Below are 24,552 nucleotides of genomic sequence, written 5' to 3'. Positions count from 1 at the left end.
TGAGGGATCTTACGAGCTCAGAGAGCAAGACTAGACATTTGGAGCACAGAAAGCACTATGAATTTAAAATGTTGTGTTTTTTTTTTACTTTTCCTGCACACTGACCTATGGATCCCATCCTCAACACCTGAGGCTTCTGGTAGGAACAAACAGCAGTTTTTCTAGGCTGCCAATTAACGGGTATTTCCAAGTTGTCTGACTGTGTAAGACGGGACAGTCAGACTCTCATTAAGGCTAAAGTGCTACAGCACAGACTGTAACATGAACTAAATACCACCACCCTAAAACTGAGATATCTTATCCATTTGTTTAAAAAAAGATATTCATTGTTTAACAAGCCCAGCCAAGTAAAAAAAAAACCTTAAGCTTTATAAAGTTTAAAAAGCCCAGCCAAGTGCAAAACGAAACCTTCTTCTGGTTTGGATTTGTTAGTCTGCTGAATACCACAACCCCACTTGTACACACAGATATATACACCATGCAGGACTGCTGAGAGATGATGCCAAGTCAGCAGTTTGTACTGTAACCTCTGTGAAAGAGTTGTGTGATTCCAGGCATACCGATGTCTGCACTGGCAGTTTGGTCAGTCTCCGGTCACGTTCACCCAAGGACTCGGGAAAGACGCAAACCCAGACCGCACTGAAATAGCTCGGCAATGTGAAAAGAAAAAGAGGAGCAAGTGCTTTCGTGGCGTGGGCCCAGCCCACAAGCTCGGACCCAAGGGGGTGCTGGGAGCCATCTGTTGCTCGGAGAATGAGCCTGCTCTTGAGTTGAAGTGGGAGAAGAGAAATAGAGACAGTGAGAGGCTGGAGGTTAAGGTAGCAGGAGTGTGGCAGGGAGATACGATGAAGGTGAGGGGTATTATCCTGAAGGGACAGTGTAACCAGGGGTAAAGCCAGGTTTGTAAGAGCCCAGAAGTGGGAAGCTCACCTAAAAATCCATTTCTAAGGTCTGAAGTTGAGCTCCAAATAGCATGACTAATAAACTACTTCTAATGTAAATAGAAAATTAAAAGAAAAGGGCTGTTAATTATACAGTCAGTGAAGTTGCAGTAACTTTTATCCATCTGTCCTAAGATATTTGATCCTATAAAGGGTTGGTGGACACAGGGTACAGATTCCAGTCCACCACAGGGCACACACAAAGTTCAGAAACCTCCATTGACCAGAGCACCCAGAGGGAGAACTCACATGAACATGGGCACAACATACTGCCTCCCTGCAGAAGCCAGTCCTGTCAAGAAGAGCTGCGCGGTAGCAGTGATCAATTAGCGTAGGACCTTGCTCAAGGGTACAACCACAGTACCTCCACTGGGAGATTGGGGTTGAGTTCAGATCCAAGGCCAGAACAATGGCACGGTGGTGAGCACTGCTGCCTCAGTCCCAGACATGGCATGACACCTGCGTGGAGTTTGTATGTTCTCATGTTCGCGTGTGTTTCCTTTCGCAGTCCGGATGCATATGGGCAGATTAATGGGCTTATGGGAAAATTGGCCCTAGAGGTGAGCGCGTGTGCCCTGTGATGGACTGGCGTCCCTTCCGAAGTGTACCCTGCCTTGCGCCCGTTGCCTCCTAGTATAGGTCCTGGCTTCCCACCGTGGACCTGAACTGGAAGAAATGGTTAGAAAAAGGATGGGTGGAGTTCAGATCCCTGAGCCACTGTACCACACTACCACCTCATTGCTGTGATCATTCCAACAGTTGTGTATCGACACACAATCCTTTTTGTACCGGTCCTCCCCTGGACTCTGGCGGTGGTGGTAAGGCCTGTCTGTCAGCCTCCCCTCAGCCGCGATCAGACGGCATCTTAGCCACAGGATCTTCTTGCTTTGACTCAGTGAAGAGCTCTCACATCACTGGATGAGTCACTGGCTTATTTAATCAGTCCAGGTGAGGGCGGCTGTTGGCTGCTGACCCAAGACACCTAAGACTGGTGCTGTCCAGGACTGTGATCCACTGCTACAGTGATCAGAACTGTCCTCAGTTGTCCTTTGTTTCAGCACCTTTCAGGTATTAATATAGATATTTCAGCCACTGAGTTTAGCAAATTAATTTAGAGAAGCATTCTGCACTTCCTGAGGCATCCTGTATATGCAGTGTAATTTTATCAGTTGCAGCTAAGCAAACACTGTCGTTTTATTGTGTCTGATGAGTGTACAGCTTGTCACAGGCGCTATCAGGCACGCTGCTCTGACTCAGGAGCAAAGACGGCAGCAGCTGCCCAATTTTCACATCTCGCTGGCTCTGAAAAGGTTCATATGGCGCGAACAGAGAGTTGTCTGCTACACTGAGCAGCACAGCTCCCAGACTGAGACAACGCCGACTCGCCCCTCCTGCTCGGCAGAGCTGGGCTGCCTCGCTGACGGCCAATTGCTCAGTTTATATAAGGAACTGAAACAGTTTTAAATAAACCCAGCAAGCTCACATGACCCCTGACTAAATATCGCACAAGACACACCTGAATCTCTCAGGTTAGGCGTTACCTCTGGTTTGTGAAAACCTTCCTGTAACAGATGTTAGCCAGACTCTCAGCAGGGACGTGTCTCCCAAACTAAAGCTCTTCTACCTTCATCCATGGCTTTTCAGAATCTCTCCACCTTCCAGAGTCTCAGACCCCTATATCTCAGGTCTGGGCTCTTCCTTTTTGAAACTCAATAAGGTGATCTTTCTCTTAATCTGTCCATCAAGAGGTCAAGCCGAACACTGTGCTCTTTGTTCTAAAAGAAAAATATTTTTGTCATTATTTTAACATTTAAATTTTTAACAGATATTGCTTGTGTTCCTCTCACTCTGTTTGTCCCTCAGTCAGGTGAAGTTTGCAAGTTCTTCTAGACTCCAGAAGAAGTGGACCCTGTCAGTTTTAAATGCACCTCGTCTTTAAGAAGCAGGGGCTCCTCCGGCACAGCAGGGCCCTGGCTAGATCAGTCTGAGTTGACTGCCTGACCCATGAGCACAACGGCAGCGTCCCTCATGGGAGTTGAACCCACAACCATCTGATCTAAAGCCGTGCAGTCTTGTATGTGAATGTATTGATCTCAAGAACCATGACGACCTAGTCCCCCCATTTTCTGACCACTTCATCCAGTACAGGGTCGGGGGGAACAAGGGGCACAAGGTAGGATATGACCTGGATGGGACGCCAGTCCACCACAGGGCACACATAGATACGCACACACTCACACCTTGGCCAGTTTTCCCAGAAACCCATTAATCTACTAGTATGTTTTTGGACTGAGGAAGGAGGCCAAAGCACCTGGGGAAAACCCAAGTGAACACAGGAAGAACATACAAACTCCACACAGACAGCACCCCAGCCCCAGAATTGAACCAAGGGTCCCTGCACTGCGAGGCTGCAATACAAACCACTGTGCTGCCCATTGACTGCCAGGGTTACTGAAGTGCTCAGAGACTTCTACCCTCTTTTTCTTTATTGCCTGAACAAGGTCCAGGAGGAAAAGTACACAGTGCAGACCAAACTCTTAAGAGGCTGATGAAATAATGACTCCGTCTCAGTCATACATCTGACAGGTTATAAATCTGCTCTGTCTGTCTGTGACTGGTCTGTCTGATCTGTCTCTTACTCTGATCTGTCTCTGTGACTCTGGTCTGTTGGACTGTGACTCTGATCTGTCTCTGTGTCTCTGGTATGTTGCGCCGTGACTCTGATCTGTCTCTTTGTCTCTGGTCTGCCCCTGTATCTTCATTCTTCTGCCTTCCAGAGCTGCAGAATTACGATCATTGTAGATTGATTGACACTAATGCTGCTGAATAAAGAACACAGCAGCACTTAGTAAAACAGTCGTGTGGGCACAGATAAATGGGGCGGCCATTTATCCAGTGCCAGGATCCAGACTGGCTCCTCCACTTCACTGCAGTATTGATCTCTCACTTTTTGCTGTCTCGAAGGGTGAAAGCATAAGACCACTACATAAGTGGGTGTTTACGGGAGAGAAGTATATTATTAGAAAGTAGACAAACTCACCTTTCTGATTCTCAACAAGCCCTGTGAGAGTCTTGCTCAGAGGCCCCACTCTCTTTGCTGTGCTGAAAGTGCAAGAGCTGGGACTGATGCTGATTTGGGGTGCAGTCACCCCTGTGTGTGACTTTCCTGTGTGTAAGGTATCAGGACAGCACCACGCTGCAGAGTCCCCCCCCCCCTCCCCGACCAAGAGCGCCCACACACACTTACACCCCCAGAGAGTGTCTGAGACTGGGGCTTCCCAGATCATCTGGGGGCAATTTCACCCCCAACAGCACCTCAGCACAGCAGATGAGGCGGAGGAGAGAGAAAGTGCTGAGAGGACATTGGGAGGAACTGCAGGGAGGCCAGGCTGTGCAGCCCAGGCTGGAGAGCAGCCCTGCGGACAGTGTCCTGGGCTCTCTACTGACCGATGAGGCAGGAGCTCAGGTGGACACCCGCACCTCTTCCCACACAGGGTCCCCAGTTATCACACTGGGGCACTGCCTTGGAGGCTCCTGTCCAGAGGGAATATCGCCACCTACTGGTTCACCAACACCACTGACAGCAGCAGCCTGGTTTCCCTTAGACGTCTCCCACCCCAATACTGGCCAGGCCAGTCCTTGCTCAGCTTCTGAGATCTGATGAGACCAGGCTACAAGGTGATAAAGCTGCTGGTATATAAACCTTCTGCTGACTTTGCGACAGATCCCACTTCGCCGTCTGAAACCCCTAAAGCCTTTTTTAGGGCGCAAAAACAAACCCAACACATAACACCATTTTAGCGGGGTCGGAGGATTTACTAATCCGTCCCAGTGCGGGCGACAGCAAGGCAGCGTGGGAAACAGAGCGCCGTCGCCGTTTTAAGAGCGACACCGACGGCCGTTTCCCTTTTAAGCGCTTCAGCCCCCGGGAGGAAGGTGCGTCGACAAGGAGGAGGAGCAGACGTTCATATACATGTATACGTTTCACAGCGTGGAAGGCTGTAATGAAAGTAGCGTTACCAGCAGCTGGAGGCTGGCGGGCTGCCGGGTTTAGGGAACAGGGGGAGCGCGGAGAGGAACTGAGACAGACTCCGCCAGAGAAAGAGATGATCGGACGGTTCTAACAAGAATAAGCATAATTCTAATACTACTAATAATAATAGAAGAAAAAGCCAGGAGGAAAAAAAGGGATCTCTGCCGCGTCTAGCTCTTCGGGCGGATATCGGAGAGGCTGTCGAGCAGAAGCGCCGCGGATCCTGATTGGAGTTGAGCGGCTGCGCCGCGTTCGCTCCCAAACCAGGAAATCGGCGAGGTGTGCAGCTCGCCCGCTCTTCCTGCGGCGTGCCGTCCGCCCCGAGCGGATACATCGATGTGCACACAGACGTGTGTCGTTGATGGGGTGTTCTTCGGCTTCGGTTTTTTAACCCTGCGACCGTAGATTTGGATACCAAAGAGAGAGTGAGTGAGTGAGCAAGCGAGAGCGAGGGAGAGGGAGGAAACCTCAGCAGACCGACGCGCAAAAATGAGGTAAGTACGGAGATTCTCCGGCGTTACTGCCGCTGTATTGTGTGGAGTTTACGCTGCTGTGGGAATCTCTCCTTCCCCCACCCCGGTGTGATCGCAGCGCCCGCCAGTTACTATTACTGTAACACGGCGGAACTGTTACTGTAACGCCGCTGGGTTGTCGCTCCGCTCCGGTGCGGTGACCGCCGCGGTCCCGACGACCGCCTGAGCCGAACTTTCCTCCTCTCCCTCGCCATTAGTTCTGCCCGTCGCGAACGCGTTTCGTAATCGCTGTGAGGTATCCTGCAGCCTTGGAAAGATCCAGTACGGCACTGTTACAAAGTCGTCTCCCAGGCGGGGTGAACGCCAGTACCGCTCACGGTGACATTTCCACCGGTGGTGAGGGCGCCCGTGGGACCGCGGGGGGTGGAATTTAAGCCCTGCGGTGCGTCAGTGAAGCGGTCAGTCCCGGAGTGGGCGACCCCTGTCGTTGATTTTTTTTATGTATTGTTTTTTTTTTTGTTAAAGAAACGCCTCGGTAATGTGCGGTGTGAAACAGGAATGTGAACGCGGCAGCAGTGCGCTACCTGTGTGGACGCGGCAGGGCCGTGTGCGTGTGCGTGTGCTCAGCCTCAGGGAGGCGTCTGGGGCTGTACCCGGAACCGCACTCGCGGAGCAGCCGGGGGGCTGGTGACCCAGAGGCACAGAGGCACAGGGGCACCCCCCCCCCCGCGCGTCCTGGTGCTGCGTCTCTGGGGTCCCCACCTGCGGTTACGCTCCTGGCAGCCGTGAACCGTCCTCAGGTTCGCCTTTTTCCAGCTGTTCCGCGGTCCTGGCTCACACCGACTCTTTCTTCCAGCTTATCTTCATGTGGGTAAACATTGTTCTGAGCTGCAGGGCCCGGATATCCAATACTTGCCGTCTTGTCGTTAGCCTTTCGGGTCGTACCGAGACGTGATTTCCGCTGGCCCATTGTGAAAAGTCTTGTACTAGAAGCTGGAGGGGAGGGGGGGGGCGCGTGGTTTTAGATATTGCAAGAGGATGAAGCTCGTTTCGAATGAACAGGATATTTGCAGGTAGCAGAAACTTGCGGTTTTCTGTTACCAAATCCTGTTCCCCTGAAAAAAAAAGTGTCTAGGCGGACGTGATCTGATCGATTTTTTTTAACCTTTAAAAATCCGTTTGTTTTTTTAGATAAAAGTTTGGTGAGGAATATTCCGTCTTGTGCTTTACGCTTTCCAAACTTGTTTGAGAACATGTATGAGCTGTCTGTTTTGAATTTGCACAGCTGGTTGCGCCTTTGTAACTCTTAGAAAGGGGAAAATGTCTGCTCTGTAGGCATAAAATTCATTACGACACGATGAGTCTCCGACGTGTCTGCTTTCTTCACAGGAGCACTCATGACAGACATTGCCTCTGGTTTAATCAGCCCAGAGCGGTGATAAACTGTGATTCAGGTCTGGTTTGAATAAACTCTTGCCCTGACTCACCCATATCTCTCTGTCTGGGGCAAAATCAGAACATCAAACCGTTTTTTAAAACGGTTTAGATTCCTTCCTCTCCGCCAGTACAGTGACAGGGGATCTAGCGCACTATGGCCTTCAGGAGCTGAGACAGTACTGACGGACTGATGTCCGGACGCGGCCCGTAGACCCATTTTACAGGTCGACTTCCTCGATTTCTTTGTGACTTTACAACATTGACTTTTTAAAAAAACGGTTTCTGATTTTCCACGGGCAGTTTAAACTACTTCATTACCTTCAGCTTTTGCCATTGAGCATTGGTGATGAAATCGACCAGATTCTCTCTTTGGGCAAAGGCTGTGAATTGCCCCTTGTGTGATTATAAGCTGGGGGAATAAGGTTTGTTTTTAATGCCACCGTCTCTTTGCTTTCTTGTTGAGCGGTTTCATTCGAAGAGGGCAATGAAACGCTTTTGCAAAGAGATGTGGGATAGAACAAACTGGAGCAGGAAGGGCTGTGTTCATTGGGTAGCCAGATGACCTTTGGCCTCTGCGAACGTGACCTTTCACCTCGCCACCCGGTCAGATCCTCTGTCTCCCCGGAGCAAGTACTACAGGGGGTGGTACCGAGCACCCTTAAACTCGAGGTATATTAAGGAGGAAAGCTAAGGGGCTGTTTCTCTCGGGGTGGTTTGTTCAGCTGTTCAGCGACCTGATCACAGGCAGTTAAAAACTGTGCCTGTGTGTCGGTGCAGGATGACCCCAGGCCTGGTCTGTGGGTTTTTCCTCTAGTGCCGAGATGAGGCAAGACGCACTGTTGGCATTGCCGAATACGGAGAGATTTCTAGCCACACTGAAGCCAATTCATATTTCTAAAATAAGTCATTGCTCAGCCATTAATGCACAGCTGTAACAGCTGCAGTCATTTGCTTTGTAATTAGCTCTGTGGGGTTTTCTTCTTCCTCCCCCTGCACTTGTCCCTTGTTCAGTGAGGGGAGGTTGATTCTCAGGGCGATTAACAAGAAACTGGCCCCAGCAAAGAGGCAGTTTTCCCCGCTGGTGTTGCTCATGGCTGTCTGAGACCTGCTGCTTGGCCACAGACCCTGAGCTGGTCTTCATGGGCTATATCACACACGACAGTCTGTTGTGTTTTTGTTTTTTTTGCTCCGATCTTTATTATTAATTTGGCTGATGTCCTTAACCAAAGCAACTTGCATTCCAGCCACTAGGTGACTGGAACAAGCGTCATGCGCCTTGCTCGAGGGGACACCAGCTGTGCCACACCTGGGATTTGAACCCACAACCTTCCAGCTGCAAGATCAGAGCCCCTAACCACTACACCACATGGCTGGTTTTCTTAGACTTTGCGTCACAGCGCATTCAAGGCCCATCGTTTGTTGCCCACAGAGCATGGCTCCCCCTCCCAGCCCCGCTGTGTTGAGCATGGAGTTCCCATCGGGCCCTGTGAGTTTCTGCTCCAGTGAGACAGATGGGACTCCGGCGCCCCTCAGCCCGACCTGCGGCAGGGGTGTCGGCCCACGCGGGCAGGAGCGTGGGCGGCTGCTGGCCTCTGAGGCTTCGGGCTGGGCAGGCTGGAAGCACTGTGGCTTGGGCGCCGGCGAAGTGGAAGGAAAGAAAAACGCCGCAGAAACGGGACGAGAGAGAGAGAGAGAGAGGGGCTGGTGAAAGTGTGGGACGGAGGGGCAGAAGATTACATTTGCGGCCGAGGGAAAGCAGTTTGTTTAGAGAAGAGGAGGGGGGACCAGGGCCCAGCCCAGCCTAATGGAAGAGTTGAAAGTCTCCAGAGGGATTAGCGCAGCGTGTCTGTTTCCAGCAGGAGAGAGACGGAGCTGCCTTCCTGCTTCAGGGGGCTTTCAGCAGAGGCCACAGGGAGACGCGTGTCAGACTGCCTTAACCGCCTGGCACAACTGTGGGCAACAGCAGCAACTGGCCAGTCCGGAGCCTGCCTGCCTGCTGCCTCCTGGAAGTGACCGCTCCTCTGCTTGGAGCTCTCATAGCCTTGTGTCCACGTTTTGACCCCCTGGGGTCGATCGCAGTACCTGGAGCGTGTGTGCGTGCGTGTGTGCGTGTGTTCAGATGGATTTGTTTTTCTATTTTCTGACCCGTCTGGGGTGTCTGTGCTGCGCTCGCTCTTTCCGTCTCCCAGCAGCCTGCCCTCCTTTGTAACAACGGGTTGAAAGTGTCAAGCGCGTGCCCAGGTGTCTAAGGGCTGCTGGGAAGGTGCTGGTGATGTCAGTCACAGTGCGGTGCAGCAGTCGAAGTCCTGTATGTGCACTTGCATGTTTATAAATCATTCAAGCTCTTGCGTCGTCGCTTGAAGTTTTGCAGAGACGACCCAGGTGAGCTGGGGGTGGCGATGGAGGATGCTAAAGATCCGATTCCCTGCCTTCGCCTCATCCTCTACCTCCGTGAGGAGCTCCCCGGTGAAATTCAGGTTCTAGGCAAACCCAAAGAAAAGTGTGGGTGAAGAGCATGGGCAGGCGATGGGGAGCTCCTTGTCATGTAGGTGCTTCCTAGAGCTCACATTCGACCACACAGGAGAAGACGGGAGCGCCCATCCTGCTTCTAGCTTCGAACCAGACCCCTCGCTCTGTAGGTGAAGCCCATTGGCTTCAACCGCGTCGGGGGTTTTATTGGGAAAACAAGAGTGTCTCCCCGATCGATAAGCTCCCGCCAGTGGAATGTGCTTTTCCGGATTTGCTGGTTGCTGCTCTGTGGCTCTCCGAGGAACAGGTTAGACCAGCGGTGTGGAGCTCCCCCCGCCCCCTCTTCCGGAGAGCTGCAGAATTGAGTTTCTTTCTAATGGATGCCCTCGGTTAACTTCATTGATCTTGCAACTGCCTTGGCCGGACATCTTTAATTCTGTATTGTGGAGGTATTTGAAACCTGATGCCTTAAAAGATGGAGTCCGAGCTACAATAGCAATGCTGAAGTTTTTTTTCCTCTGGATTGGGTAGTGGTGGTGTATTTTGCCGTTTGATCAGTTGGAGAAGGGCTGGAAAACCATCCCGGAGGTTGTGCGTGCCAGTGTGTTGCTCTGGAGAATTCCACGACACTCCGACAGCTTCCTCCTCAGGCAGGAGAAACAAGTTGGAGCAGAGCTGAGCTGTGCAGGCGTGAAGGGCCACGATCACTCCTGCTGTTCCAGCAAAACTAGAAAAAAACGCTTAGCTGGAAAGCTTCTACAAAAGAGCTCGCAAGGAAAAGAGGAAGTTTGGGGTGGGGGGAAACATTTGGGCGCTGCGCAGGGTTCAGAGCACTGCTTTCACTTAGTGCTGTGCAACCGCCTTTCTCTCCTTGCCCTCCCCCCTCTTCCCCCAGCTGGACTATCCCTTGTGATCCTCGTACTACCAGAAGACGGGCCACCATTCTGAGCAAAAGACCCCTGATGTACCGCGAAGAAACACAAACTGTGCCTTTACAAATGTGCTGTTTGTATTGCCTGTAACTTGTGAACAGCTGAAGAGTTAGTCTTTATTTCCATAATCAGATAGTGTGGTCAGTGCTTTCTTCCTGTTTACCAACACTAATGTGCAATCTTGCACTTTCAGACTGATTTGTACTTTTAGCTGGTGTTCTGAAGAGTTCAGATATACTGCCAGCTCCTGGAGCCCCAGTATCTCACACTGAATAAAGCAGATAATATCACAGTTTTTAATTGCTCATTGCAGATCTCTTTTTTTAGTTGTTCCTTGATTCTGTTGGTAACCTGTTTTGGTTCTTGCAGAGTGTATATATAGAGAGACTTGATTGAAGAATTCCTGCAGAAAGCCAGAATTGGAAATATGTTCATGTGGTTATTATATTTAGCAAGAGAGCAGGATCTCGCAGAACTCATTGTTTTCTGTAATCTGTCACCTCCTGAAGAGCTGTTAAAAACAGAAATTGTCAAGTTTAGTGAAGAACATAAGAAAGGTTGCAAATGAGCGAAGAGAATTCGACTCATCTGCTCTGTTGGGCTGTGAGTAGCCAATTAATCCAAGGGTCTTGCTAAAGCCAGGCTATTGGGTATTGGACCAAATGGCTGGATAGCTTGATCCAGACCCCCACAACTCTTTATGTAGAGAGGGGTCTCCTGTTTAAAATTTAGCAGAGAAAAAGTACCGTCCAGGACAAAATCTGGAGACCCCTGCCATGGTAGCTGAGCTGTTGGAAAATAGATCTGTTGGGCTGGGGGAGTCTCGGAGCGAGTCTGATCCCACCCAGGCTGGCAGTCTCTCTCAGACCCCCCATCTCTGGGCTCCCGCGTGGGAAGGCCTGCTGCCTGCGGGACACTGTCCTTGAATACAGCCTGTGTCTCCGTTAGCTGCTGAAGGGCCACCAATCAAACTCCTGTTCCGCAGCCCTTTGCTCCATTTCAGACTTTCCCAGCTACAGACTCATGTGCAGATGAAGCGCTCATTACACAGGACAGCTCCTTGTCTGTCTGTGCAGGGTGACCATGTGTATTTCATGATGCATCCTCTCAATACTCCAAAACAATCAACAGTAGAGGCAGACTAAAATGTCAAGGCCAGCCGTGATGCAGGACTGTGGTGTGATCACTTGATGCGAGAGTTCTGGAGTTTCCTCTGGTTTTTCTTTGTGCCTGGGCTCTTGTGTGGTGTCCAGTCCCGGATCTGGAGGGATCGGTGTGTCTGCAGGTTTTCCAGGTCTCTTCAAAGCAGAAGCACCTGAAGAGCCGAGAGGAGTGGATACAGGTGTTCCTTGTGATGAGCTGTGATGGGGTGAATATCTGTAGAGGCAGCAGCCCTCCAGGGCTAGGATTGGACACCCCTGTGTCCTGGAATCACACACATGATTAACGTGAACAGAGACCAGGAGATGAAACCACGTTGGTTGACCTAAGAGTTACAAATATAAGCCAGGTTACTTCTGGGCTGTTTGGCAGGAGACCTGCAGACCTTCTGGCACCAAAGCTGGTGGACAAGTACAACTGTGTCCCTTGATGGGCTCCTCATAGACAATTGGCAAAGATCCTCTGGCTGATCCGATGAGAAACAGACACTTCCAGTCCTTCTCAAGTCTAACTGTTCTACAGGACCAGTAAAATAAGCCATTTTAAATGAAAGACAAACTGGTTGGATCAAAGTCCAATAATGCAACGAGAGGAGCCGTGTGGCCCTTCCAGCCCGTTAGCTAGTTGATTGATTCTAGGATCTCCCCCAGCTGTCTTTTGTAAGAAGGCAGGGTATCGGGCCTTAGCTACAAGGTTGGTGAGCTTGTTCCCCACCCCCACCACCTATTGTGTAAAGGAGTTCTCAGCTTTAAATGCATTCCCCCTTGTGTCCCCTGGTTCGTGTTTTACTCTTAATTCTGAAGACGTCTGCTGGGTTGGTTTTGCCAGAGCCTTGGGGATTTTGATTGCTTGTATCGGATCCCCTCGTAACCTCCTCTGTTCAAGACTTGTTTTGAGAGCCACGCCTCCCCAGCCACCCGCCACACGGACAGAAGACTCTTGAGGGAGCAGAGGAAGGCTGTCGTTGTGTTCGGTGACATTTTGGAGCGCCCCCTCGTGCCTGTGCAGCAGAACCGCGGGCGCCGCGCTCTGCGGCAGAGTGGCCCAAGCCTGCCACGCCCACCTCCGCGCTCACCTGAGCGGGAGATCAGACTGGCACTGGAACCAGGGAGCCTAGTTCCATCTCTGCACAGTGTTGTTGTATGCAAGGCATGCTGAGGTCCGCAGGTAACGAAGGAATAGAGAGGTTTATGGGGGCAGAGAGGGAGCGTGTGAGTCGCGAGCGAACAGAATGCAGCTCTTCTGCGAGTCCAGGGCGCAGCCCTGAATCTCTGCCATTTCCTGCATGCCTTGCATTGCTGGGTGCTGCGATTGCTGGTAGCCTGGAGGAGGGCGGGGAGCGTGCAGGGTCTTGTGGGGACTTGAAGGGATGAGGGTTTCTGGAGTGGAAGGAAACGGAGCCATGGGCGGACACCCCAGGAAAGAGTGTGGGACACCGGCACCCAGGCGGCGGCGTGCGACCCTGCGCCGCCGCGCAGCTCTGCATTCCTTCCCCTGCAGGAACAAGCCCGGGCTTCGTGCTCTCCGGTCTCGCAAGAAAGCGCTGATCAGCAGTCCTCAGACGAGCCCTGTGCAACAGGAGCCCGCGGGAATATGAAATTGTACTTCATCAACCCCCCCCCCCCCTCCCCAGGCGATTCGAGTAGGAGGGGCCGGAGCTCTGCTGCTCCTCTGCTGAGCTGTGGTTAGGCCTGTTGAGTGAAGAATTATTCGCACTGAATAATGAACTACATGTGGCTCGTTAGAGTGGCGATGAACATCATTTAATTAAATGCAGTTCCCAGTTTTGACTGTCAGGAGGGTCGTACAGTCCCCCTCCCCCTCAAGGCGCACACATCAGTTTAGAACAGCATCACCTTGCATCTGCGACACGAACATGCTTTTCTTTTCCAGCAGCTGCGTGCAGGGTTGGAAGGAGCACGACTCCCCTCCTCTTTGATCCGTTGTGTTCATAAATGTATAAATGAAATGAGCACTTTCATGTAGAGTGCTCTGTACGATTGTTGTCATCGCTCTCTAAAAAAATGTACTGCTGCTCTGAGATCAGACCAGGAAGTAACGCTCGTATTCTTTGTGGGGCTTAAGGAAACATCCCACACAGACAGGCTGAAGGAGCTGAAGCTCTTTAGTCCTGAACACTGGAAGGGGTCTTCGTCCAAGTATTCAAAATCCTCAAAGGCGACAACAAAGTCACTCAGTGGGCTTCTTCAGAATGAGCAGTGAGACGCGGACCAGAGGGCACAGGTTGAATCCATTTGGAAGTGCATTTAAAACGGACAACAGGAGGCACTTCTTTACACAAAGGTTTGGAGGAGCGTGGAACACGCTACTGTTCATTAGCTCCGCTCCGGTTTGTGTCTGTTCTTTCCCATCCAGAGCGGCTATGCCGTCCCTTTGCGAATTTGCAGAGTAGCAGCAGGCGGAATGATGCAACTTCACCATCACACCCCCTCCCACAGCCAAATAGATGCCTTTCGGGGTGTCCCTCTCTGCCCGTGCCCCCTGAGATCTCCCTGCGAGTGTTTTGGGGTTCCTTCAGAGCAGGAGCCGGGCGTGTGCGCCTGCCAGCTTCATCACACTGTTCTATTGAGGGGGGCCGTATCCCCCGCCGGGCGGTTATTGAAGACCAAGCCTGTCCCGTGGCGAACCGGTACCGTGACGTGCTGATTCACCCTGCCGCGGTTCTTCGGTGTGAAGTCGAGCCCCCGCTATCGCAGACAGAATGACCGCTCCGTGCAGCTCGTGCTGACCTGACTCACCTGCGCCGACCCTGGGGGGGAAGAGGATTTTGAGGAAGTCAAACCACAGTGCCGGGTTTTAGCAAACACTGTGAATTTGCAGAAGCATCTTTCACAAGAGCCTGAGGATGTGGCTGAAGAGACAGTGAGTGTGCGGAACAAACGAGCGCAGTTTGTTCTACGTTCTCAATGTCCCCCGTGAAAGCGGAGGACATTGTTTTCAGTGGTTCTTTTCCATCTGGTTGTGGATAACAATCAAGTTGCGTTCTGCGAAGTTTTATCTGCTTCCGCAGAGAAATGGGAGTGTGTGGTAGTGTTGTGTACCTGCAGCCCCGCTGGGGAGCTCAGGACATCGGCTTCACGAGAGACGGGTCTCCGAATTGTTTAGCAGAGTCCCAAACTGGATTTGTGCTCCCTCAAGCACATTACAGATCCAGAGAGAAAGTTTGCTGATTTGCAGAGATGGCTGGTCGCATTTCCATCGAGATTATTCACACTCTCTTCACGCTGACAATCAAAGTAATGTGAAGTCTGTTGATTAACAGCCTGATTCGCGTTTCCTACACTGTCGGCGTTCCCAGGGGTGTACGTGATAATACTGACGCTGGGATCACCTGTCCATTCATGAGGCCGGTTATATATGGTGTGAAGGAGATGTTGAGTAGGGAGCTGTGTCAGCGTGTGCCGGCTGCAGAGGAACAGGTCAAGGATTGCTCCCTGCTGAAAGGAAAAGACATGAAGAGAGACACAACGTTTCAGATGTGGGGCCTTCTGCACACACCTGAAGAAGCTCCACAGCCGAAACGTTTTCTCTTTTCTTTTCTGCATGGAATAAACCTTTACCTGTTCCTCTGTGTGAAGGAGATGGGCATCAGGCCAGTGCACCAGAGGTTTTAAAGTTCTTGTTTTTTTCCTCCAAGGCCTCATCTCAGATCTCTTGTGAAAAAAGTGGCGACGATTGGTTTCCCTTTATCTCGATGTGTGGAAGGCTCTCTCTGTTTCAGAACCCTCTCTCCTCTGCCACGCCCGCGCTTGTCGAGGGCCGTGAGTCGCCCGCAGCCCTAAGACACCGGCAGTGCTCCCAAAACGCAGGCTCCAGTCTGAAACGCCCTGCGGAGCTCATGGAATGTGGAGTTAACTCTTCGAGAGCTGAAAGCCAAGATGTATCCTGGAGCCCAGACCACTATAATCTGTGTCCTATGTTTCAAATCGCCCAAACACGTTTCAGGCGTATGTCATATATTTTGATAAAGAAGTACCTTTGTGTGCGTTAAATTTCTGCAGTTAATTGTGTATGGAGGCCAGAGGGGCAGTCTTGCCTTTGCTTAGCTTGGGGTGTATTCTGAGGTGCCTGCAAGATTTGCACTTTTGCAAAGCTGCGTATTAATGCTGCATTTGTTCATTCTGTTACCAAGAGCTTACGCAACTAATTATATATGCCTGTAATATATGTGGTATCATCTACCGCAGTCTCGCTTTAAGATGGTAAATGTATTTAGAGCAGCTGTACTGGCATGCGTCAAAATTTTGACAGTTATATTCGGGCCGACTTCAAAACTATTTTTTTTTTCATTTGTTAATATTAGTGGCTAGAGCAGTGTTCCTGTTTACCCTGACCACATCCCTCTCACTGTCAGTGTCCTCTGGACCGCATCGGGGGAGGTGAGGCCTGCAGGCTACTGATAGGATAGCCCTAGTACAGGCGCAGATAATTAAGAAATATGGAGGGTTCACATGAAGGGTTTCTTGTTTTAGGAAAAAAAGTTTGCAGTAAGTGAAAGCGTGAGAGGCTCTGCCAAGCTGACGCAAGCCAAACAACACTGAGCACAAAAAGGAGCAGGCACAAACACACCAGACTGTGAGCCGAAAGCAGGCTGGTGATTGTAGGTTTTGAGCGGTTGGCGGAGAGAGGAGAGGGTTGCAGTGGGAGGCGGGGCTGGAGACTCGGAGGGAGTGGAGGGGGGCCAGGTAGAGCGGAGCGAGCTGGGGCTGGCAGAGAGACGGGGTGGGAGGGAGGAGAGGGGCAGACGGGGCTGGGCTTGAAGAAGAGAGACGGGGAGGCGCAGGTACAGAGAGCTCCCGAGGGAGCCGGGGGTGTAGTGCAGTCGCACAGGGGGAGAGAGACGGAGGGGGCGTGCCTTGTGGGGCATGACTCAGCCCGTCGGCGTGTCGCTGAGCACGGCCTTATACAGGCATGTCTGAGAGCGCCTGGCCGCACTCTGTTTACTTCGCCCCAGCTGCACAGTTTCCTGTTAACTCCTGCCTGACCAGGCAACAGGGCTGCTTTCTCTCCTGGATCAGCAGCCATTTTGGCTCCTGCTTCCACCCAGGGTTTCGGGGTGCGGGGCCTTGCAGTACGGCGTTGTACAGAGGGGTTTGTCGATGGATCGTGCTCAGTAGGTGTGTCTGTGGTCCTCCACAGCCCCTGGGTTCTGGATTTCTAGCCTTTTGATCCATTGAGCACACGATCCTTTATTTTGAGAGCTCTGCTGATGTCCGCCTGCTGTGTTTAACACAGCCCACTGGCCCCAGAAGTTCATGAGGAAATATACCTGCCTTGAGCAATCAGAAGCCTAATTTTCGGTAGGAAAAGGTCAGAGTGGTAAAGTGTAAACTGTAGATTTCTGCAGTAAATGGTAGGCCTTGCTGTTGGTAGGTGGGGGAGTGGCAGCAGCTCTGGAAGGAACAGGTAGTTATTGTCGGATGCGCTGTCTGCTCAGAGAGTCTGGGCTTAGCTGAGGCTCGGCGTGATCCACCATTTAATGCTCCTGCAGAAGGGCAATTTGAAGAGATTAAAAATGCATGCCAGCTCACTCTCTTTCTGATTGTCTGAAACCCTCGCCTTGTCTCTGTCACACACACACACACGCCCCCCTCCGGGTCACAGACCCATAGATTCCTCTCGGGGAGTGAGCCTGACCCTGGCCCCTCCCCCTGAGCCAGCAACATTAGCCTCTCTGGGCCACGGGGGAGGGCATTTAAATGAACCAGGGACCGTGATTCCGCCAGCGTCTGAACGTTCAGATTCTGAATGATCGTGACCCCGGTGTGCCATACCAGCAAACACGACAGGGCTGAGACCTGGAGCTGAGAGCGCTGTGTGTGCCGGTGCTGTTTACTGGTACAGGAACATCAAGAACATGAGCAGAGGCCATTTGGCACAGAGGTCTGGCACATCTGGGCTAATTGAACCCAGATCTCATCTAGCTGGTTCTTGAATGTAGTCAAGGTTTCAGCTTCAGCTACTTGGTTGGTCAGTTTGTTCCAGACTCCCACCACCCTGTGTGTAAAGAAGTGCCTCCCGTTGACAGGTTTGAATGCACTTCCCTGTAGTTTTCACCTGGGTGCTCTGGTTCTCTGACTGCAGGCTGGGCCCCCCGGAACCCCGGCCCACCTGCGCCTCCCGAATTCCCCCCCCGCGCGCAGGGGGGTCTCCCAGCAGGGCGGCCGCGGCAGGCCCGGTCCTGGCGGCGGCGGGCGAGGCTGGCTTGGGGCCGCCCCAGCTGGCCAGCCGTGCTCGTGTGTGGGAGTGGGCGGGGCGCGGCCTGTGTTGCGCTCCTGGAAGTGTTTGCATTGCAAATCTAGGCCCCCGCGCCTCCCAGTTTTGCGTTTCCTCCTCTTGCTTCAATTTTTACCTTTTCACTCCTTCTGCCACGGCACTCTGACCCTTCCACTGATTATTTCACTGTTTAGAAGCCGAGCCTTGTCCTCTCTTTCCAGATCCCCGTCGCACAGTGGAATTAGTTGGTAGAGGGCGTTCGTTTTCGTTTTGGATCTGAACTGCTTCGCTGGGGAGTCAAGAATGACTCGACAGCCGGGGCTCTCCAGGAACAGGGCTGCTTTAAGCCTTCTTTTTGCCGACATGTACAGTGTGTGTATTTTTGGGGGTTCTGTCCGATGAAGAAGAAGACTGAATCGTACCTATTGTAAGGGCAGCACCCTAGAATCTCAAGTTTGTCCGAGGGCTCATTCTGATGTGTTCAGTGCTGTCTTGCCAGAAACCTCTCTTGTAGGCAGGGAATGCATCTCATTTTTTCCAGATTCCCTGGTGTCTTCAGTAGGATAACAGGATAAAATAACAAGCACGTCAGGACTTTTTACTTAATTTGATTTGCTGTTAAACTCGGGGCAACTTGGCACAGGCGATAGAAGACCTTGAAACAGTGGGGATACGAATAACATTCGGCACTGAGCAGACCTCTGCATGGTACCCAGACATTTAGGAATTGGCATGCTTAACGAGAGGAGGAAAAGCCAGTCAACAAAAGGCCATCTTTGCAATCGATTGACACTGTAGACACTCCGGCAGGACAGGCTGGAGCTTTGTGCTCCGGCTCAGCAGCTTACTCTTCTTTCGGTTGAATCCCTCCTCTCTGAACCGATCTAGCAGTGCCGGATCACAATAAAATTAAATATTAACGCCATCTGCTCCTTTTCTCTATTTGGATTAATATCCATGTGCGTCGGGGTGCGTGTTAGAGCTCAACAGTTAATGATTAATGAATATTAAAATACAAAACGGGTCATAGTAGGGCCAGCACGATCTTTTCCATCAGGAGAATAAAGTAATAAATAAGAGAAGACTGCTCGTCCCGTTGAGCTCGTCTCTTTATCTTCAGTAGCTGATTGATCCAAGGGTCTCTTGCAGATGATTCCAGACAGAAGCCAGGCTGTTGGCTTCAACGGCGTGACTGTATACCTTGTTCCACACTCCCACAACCCTTTGTGTAAAGTAGTGCCTCCTTTCCTCGGTTTTAAAAGCACTCCCATGGGATTTCCCTTTGTGCCCTCTGGTCTGTGTTTTGTTGTTATTGCTGGACCTGGTCACTGAGGTCCCCTCGTAGTCTTCTGTGATCAGGAGTGAAAAGGTTCAGTTTCCCCCATGTGTCTGCGTAGACCACTCCCTCAACCTCTGGAATGGAGCCGATGATCCTTCTCTGGACAGATTCCAGAGCAGCAATACCTCCTCTCTGACGCAGTGCCCAGCATTGTACATGCGCTTCTGAACAAGGCCTTCCTGCTGTCGCACTGTGCAGGGCCGGAGGGGGGAGGGTGCAGGTTGTTCAAAATTAATTTTTCTTTCATTTTTGGGGGGCGAGAGAGCCAGAAGGCTACACACCACATCCCCAGTGTGGCAACACTTGGGCTAATTCGGCCTTTGCATGTTTCTTCATCGTCAAAAAACACCCTGGTCCAAAACAAACAAACAGGACAGGACAGTCGGCCTGAACAAGGAGCTCCGTGCCGAGCCTCAGACAGCCCTTCAGGAGGAGCCTCAGCTCATCGGTGCAGTCTCGTACCTGCGTCCAGGCCCGGGGAGCCCCGAGAGTCTCCCGGAGCGTGGCCCCCAGGCCTGTGTCGGCCGCGGCGCTGTGCCGGCGCTGTGCTTCAGGCCCTTATTTGGCTGCGTGCTGGAGAGGCAGGAAGCCGACGATGGTGCAGCTGAGCGAGTCAGAGGAAGCAGCGGATTAGATCAGCAGGTCTCTGGGCTGGGGAGGGGGGGCTGATACCCCTGCCACAGCGTTCACACGTCTCGCCCGTCTCTCGCCTGCTCGCTTGTGGTCTTGTGCGAGGACAGGGGGTACGAGCCTGTTGCTGCTTTCACTCTGTCTGTCTGCCAGTGCGTCGCCCTGCCACATGCCATCGCCCCGGGAGGGGCCGAGCCCGAGCCTGCGTCCGTCTGGACGGGTCCCGGCTCAGCAGCCAGCGTGACAGAGAGCATCTCATGTAGCCCAGGTTTTGGATGTGAATCGTGTTTTTTTTTGTGTTGTAATGGTTTCCTACTCCTCTCAAAAAAAAAAAAAACAAGCTACATCTTGGATTGCTACACAGCCCCAGTGCTGTTCAGGCACACACTGCTGCTAGCAAGCTGGTGGAAACGCTGGGAGCTCTGGCCATCCCCCCATGTGTTGTGGGAGAGTTTGTGCCAGTGTGGCTTGTGCTATTAGCGAGCTGTTAAACAGGAGATTTGGCAACAATTGAGAACTGGCAACTGCCCCACTCCCCCAGTCTGAGCTCACTGTTCGGATTTGGGGTGACGGGCAGCAGGCTGCAGAAGAGGTCCCGTTTGCTGACCAGGTAGTGGGGACCTGCCCGGCGAGTTTGTGCCTTGAGAAAACAACGTTATCGTGTTACAGTGCCGTACGTGAACTGTACCTGCCGTATGTCACTTTTAAACATGCGAACGACTCTATGGCAGCTGGCTTGGAATGGGCAGGTGCAAACACTAACCAGCCCAGTAGTTAAGATGCAGCTAGCTAGGTGCCGTATGTGCAGTCCAATCTGGACCTCTGCAGCTGGTGCAGGAGGTAATGGCCGAGGGCAGTCAGAGTGCCCACTGCGTCTGGCGCGGGTCTCTCTCGTCACGCCAGCTGCAGGAGGTGGCCCTGGCGCGTTGCTGGTCTCGAGTCGATTGCCTGCCTGCCCAAAGTCACCCGTTTCTCTCTCTCTCTGCCCCGCAGCGAGTCCAGCATCTGCCAGGCTCGCGCCACGGTGATGATCTACGATGACGCCAACAAGAAGTGGGTGCCAGCGGGCGCCGGCCCCCAGACCTTCAGCCGTGTGCAGATCTACCACAACCCCAGTGCCAACACCTTCCGGGTGGTGGGGCGGAAGATGCAGCCGGACCAGCAGGTACGGTACCGCTCTCTGGAGCAGGCCGAGGCAACACCCCCGGCTCCAGGCCTCGCTCTCACTGCTGGCAAGGTTTACCGCAGTAAATGTACCCCCAGCCCCTGGGGTCTGCTGCTGTGCGCTGTGTGCGCGGCGGCGATGCTCGTGTGCCGTTAGCTGATTGCCGTGACTGACACGGCGGACGCTCGTCTCGTTTGTCGGGTTGCTAGCAGGCCCAGGAATCCCGTCCGTCTGCTTCCCAGAGACAGTCCTCCAGCTGCTGATGCAGAGCTCCAGTCCGGGTCTTTCCCTTTCAGAACAGAATCGGTTGCACGGGGTCTGCCTGTAGCTCCTGGTGTTCAGAGAAGTGCCACGTGAGCTGACGCCGGCCCTCTGTGTGCCAGCCGAGCGCGGTCTGCCAGGTGTCAGGTGGCTCGGCCGGCGACGGGCGCCTCTCTGGGGAGTCCAGGCCACTCCTGCATGGCGTGAGAGCGCCCGTGGTTTCCTGTGACCGAGCGTGGCGCGTGTCGCGCACCTGCGTGTGTGCTCCCTGGACCGTCTCCGGGTGCCTGGCGCGGGCTCTGAGGCCAGGACGTTCCCAGAATCCTGAAGCCGGCTGCTCGGGTCCAGAACCCCTCAGGAAATGGGACAGGCTGGGGGTCTTGAGCCCGGCGACCTCCGGGGGCTTCAGTGGCTTGATCCTAGTTGCGTGATAGTGGTTATTACTGATGATACTGATGAATGATGACTTCGTTTATATTTGGAGTTTTTATCATATAGTGCCTTTCATAAAGCATCCCAGTACTCTGTACAACTGTAACAAAAAACATTCTTGCCATAGATCTGCTTCAGAAAGGCCTTCAGAGTTACACAAAGAAGCATAACTATTCAGATGATTTTCATATTTCAAAGACAAAAAACCTCAACATATTTTTGCAGAGTTCAGGAATTGGAGATAAGCAAAGAACTTCCCTGAATTACTTTATTTCTACAGTTTCCCCTTTTTTGCACCGCTTAAGCCCACAGGTAGAGCAGAAAAAGGGAACTGGCTAAAAATGTGTAATTGGCAGAATCAAATTTCCTTCCGTTTTCTTTGTGTGGCAATCTGGGAATGAACTGGTTCTGAGGGCCTGGCCAGAGCTGCACTTGCTCGTCTCTGCGCACTTTGCCGCCACCTAGTGGCTTTCTTTATTATTGCATCTGGTAAAATATCGGCTTCAAATATCCGTTTGTCGAGACTTCTGAGCTTGGATCACTTTGTCAGTTTCTTTAACTGCGTCAGGGCTTTTTCCATAAGAACATGAGGAGGAACTTCAGGTTGAGAACATCTGGTTCTTGGTATCTGAGTGACCCCAGGGTCTCCTTCGGGCTTTTTTTAAGGCAGTCAAGATATTATCCAAGTCCACATGGCTGAGTACTCAGTTCCTCACTCTCTCTCGTCCCCATGCATAATGAAAGAAATGTCTCTTGGTATCGTTTTTAATGCCCTTCCGTGTGGTTTCCCCTTGTCTCCTCTGTTCAGGGGCTGCCTGGTGGGTTGAGTTTAGGGTTTTGAATACTCTAATCTCTGTTCAGCACTAGAAAGACTCCGTTCTCGTCCACTGTCGGCGTGAGCCACTCCTTTAAGCCCGAGGAATGTGCCTGTTTGCTCTTCTGTGGACAGATTCCAAAGCAGATTTGCACTTCCACGTCTTGTGATCATACTGTCAAAGTGAGGTCATGTGTACTGTCCTCTTTTAACGTCACCTCCCTGGATTTCAGCCCTCCAGTCTGAACCGCCCACAGCGGCTTTTTTTCTTGCTCCTCCTCATTGTGAGGAAGGGGAATGTGGGGGTCTCACTGGAGGCGCCCCAGTCTACTCCCTGGACGGCATCTTCCAGCTCGGCGACGGCCCTGCCAGCCGCCATCTGTAGCTCCTTTCACTCCTGGCCGCCTCGTGTCGGGGCTGGCATCTGTGAAGAGAGCGACCAGTGGTGGGGAGCTGAATCATTGCTCCTCGCCTGCAGGTGGTCATTAACTGCCCCATCGTGAAGGGGCTGAAGTACAACCAGGCCACCCCCAACTTCCACCAGTGGAGAGACGCCAGGCAGGTCTGGGGCCTCAACTTCGGGAGCAAGGAGGATGCTACCCTGTTTGCCAACGGGATGATGCACGCCCTGGAGCTGCTGGCGACCGGGCCCGACCCTGGTAGGTCCCATGACGCTCTGCCAGGGCCGTCTCTCTCTCACACACGCGCGGTATTGTTGCTTTCACTGTTCCAGACGCCACTGAAACTGACGGAGCCGAAAGAAATGGTTTTTGCGCTCTTAGATTTAAAAGTTGATCTTTAAGTCTTTTGCGTTGTTGCAACGTCCACCACACCTTGTAGCTGTCAGGAGTTAGTCATTTGTGGAGACGTTTCTCAAATGTTCTCCAGACGTAGATTAGTAACATGTGACAGAAATATGTAACAAAAGAAAGTTGCATAGAATTGGAACTAAAATTCTGTTGCTTTTGTCGTGTACTGTAACTACCCAGCCATGTTCTTGAAGCCGATACTCTGGCTTCTTTCAAGAAATGGCTGAGCGAGATCCTGTAATCAGGGCAGAAGGCACGACTTTACACCAAGAGTGTTGGGAGTGTGGAACAAGCTACCCAGTCATCTTGTTAAAGCCGAAGGTATTGGCTTCAGCAACATGGCTGGGTAGTTTGTTCCACACTCCCACAGCTGTTCATGTAAAGTGCCTCTTGTTCTCGATGCATTTGTGTTCATTGGTAAATGTTTATTCTGAAGAAATCATAAGTAACTTTGCGCTGGACACATAGTATACAAATGCTGTGCAATCTTAACACACATGAAGTGCTGTTCCTAAAACTGCTCCCTCTCTTGGACAGGGTTCCCACCTTCCCCCCGCACCATGCAGAATGGACCGTCCCCAGAGGAGCTGGAGCAGCAGAGAAGGTACCAAGCGATGGGGTTTGTGGGGAAGCCCACACATCCGCACCTGCATCTCTCTGTCTGGCACAGAGTGGTTACCGATCGGTGAAATGAAAGGGAAAGCAATCTGACTTGTGCTCTCTTCCTGATGTCTTCTGCAGAGTTCAGCTGAGTTCAGCTCAGCTTCTGTCAGCTGGTTATTCACTACTTCTCTTAGGATTTTCAAACCCCCCCACACACACACACCTTTGCTAAAATAGCTTTTGTTCCAGCTTAAAGCTGGAAGACTTCAAGCTGTGGTAATGTCATTAGTGCTGCATGGAGCTCTTTGGTCCCCTGGTGTTGAATTAAGTGTGCGTCAGGGAAGCAAAGCCGGGATGAGACCCTAATGCTTGACTTTTAAATCCACCCCCAACCCCTCCCCCTGGCCGACTCCTCCGGTCACTCCCAGCTTAGCTGTAATCTGCTCTGCTGCTGGAGGGCCTGTCCAGGCGGAGGAGGAGGAGGAGGAGTGCTGACAGGTAGGCGCGGTGGGTCAGTGGCCATACGGAGGGCAAAGTCCGAGGACTGAGGAGGAGCGATGTGTGGGTTTGTGCTGTCGGGGATCCCCCTTCCTCCCGCACCTGGAAATGCCTCGTAAGTGAGCTCGGACGTAACGGTACGGGGCTCCACTGCGGCGCCCAGCTGGGGCTCGGTGGCTGATGGGCTCATTTTCCGGAGGCTCCTGGATCAGGGTACGGTTTGGCCTGGGACTCTCCAGCTGTGGCGTCGATGATCCGTGGTGCAGCTGGCGATGTGCCCCCCCCCCAGCTCCGAATCTTGGGACGTTGATCAGCTTG

General features: G+C 52.2%; 1 protein-coding gene across 3 annotated transcripts in view; it reads left to right on the top strand.

The window, feature by feature from the left end:
- The first annotated feature begins 4,933 nt into the window (after positions 1-4,933).
- LOC148838759 (vasodilator-stimulated phosphoprotein-like) overlaps positions 4,934-24,552 on the top strand; it is a 30,337-nt gene continuing 10,718 nt past the window's right edge. For 2 of the 3 annotated variants that reach the window (XM_088912028.1, XM_088912026.1), the window contains exons 1-4: positions 4,935-5,468; positions 20,646-20,817; positions 22,803-22,983; positions 23,671-23,737. In XM_088912028.1, coding sequence (XP_088768154.1) covers positions 5,464-5,468; positions 20,646-20,817; positions 22,803-22,983; positions 23,671-23,737 — 425 coding nt within the window. In that variant the 5' untranslated portion in view covers positions 4,935-5,463. Of the gene's footprint in view, positions 5,469-20,645; positions 20,818-22,802; positions 22,984-23,670; positions 23,738-24,552 lie in introns of all 3 variants that reach the window. The other variant, XM_088912027.1, reaches the window with a different exon arrangement.

The sequence above is a fragment of the Atractosteus spatula genome, chromosome 3 (genome assembly GCF_055471065.1).
Source record: "Atractosteus spatula isolate fAtrSpa1 chromosome 3, fAtrSpa1.hap1, whole genome shotgun sequence".
Lineage (NCBI taxonomy): Eukaryota > Metazoa > Chordata > Actinopteri > Semionotiformes > Lepisosteidae > Atractosteus > Atractosteus spatula.
The sequence above is the reverse complement of the archived record's forward strand: the minus strand, read 5'-3'. Positions and strand labels throughout refer to the sequence as shown.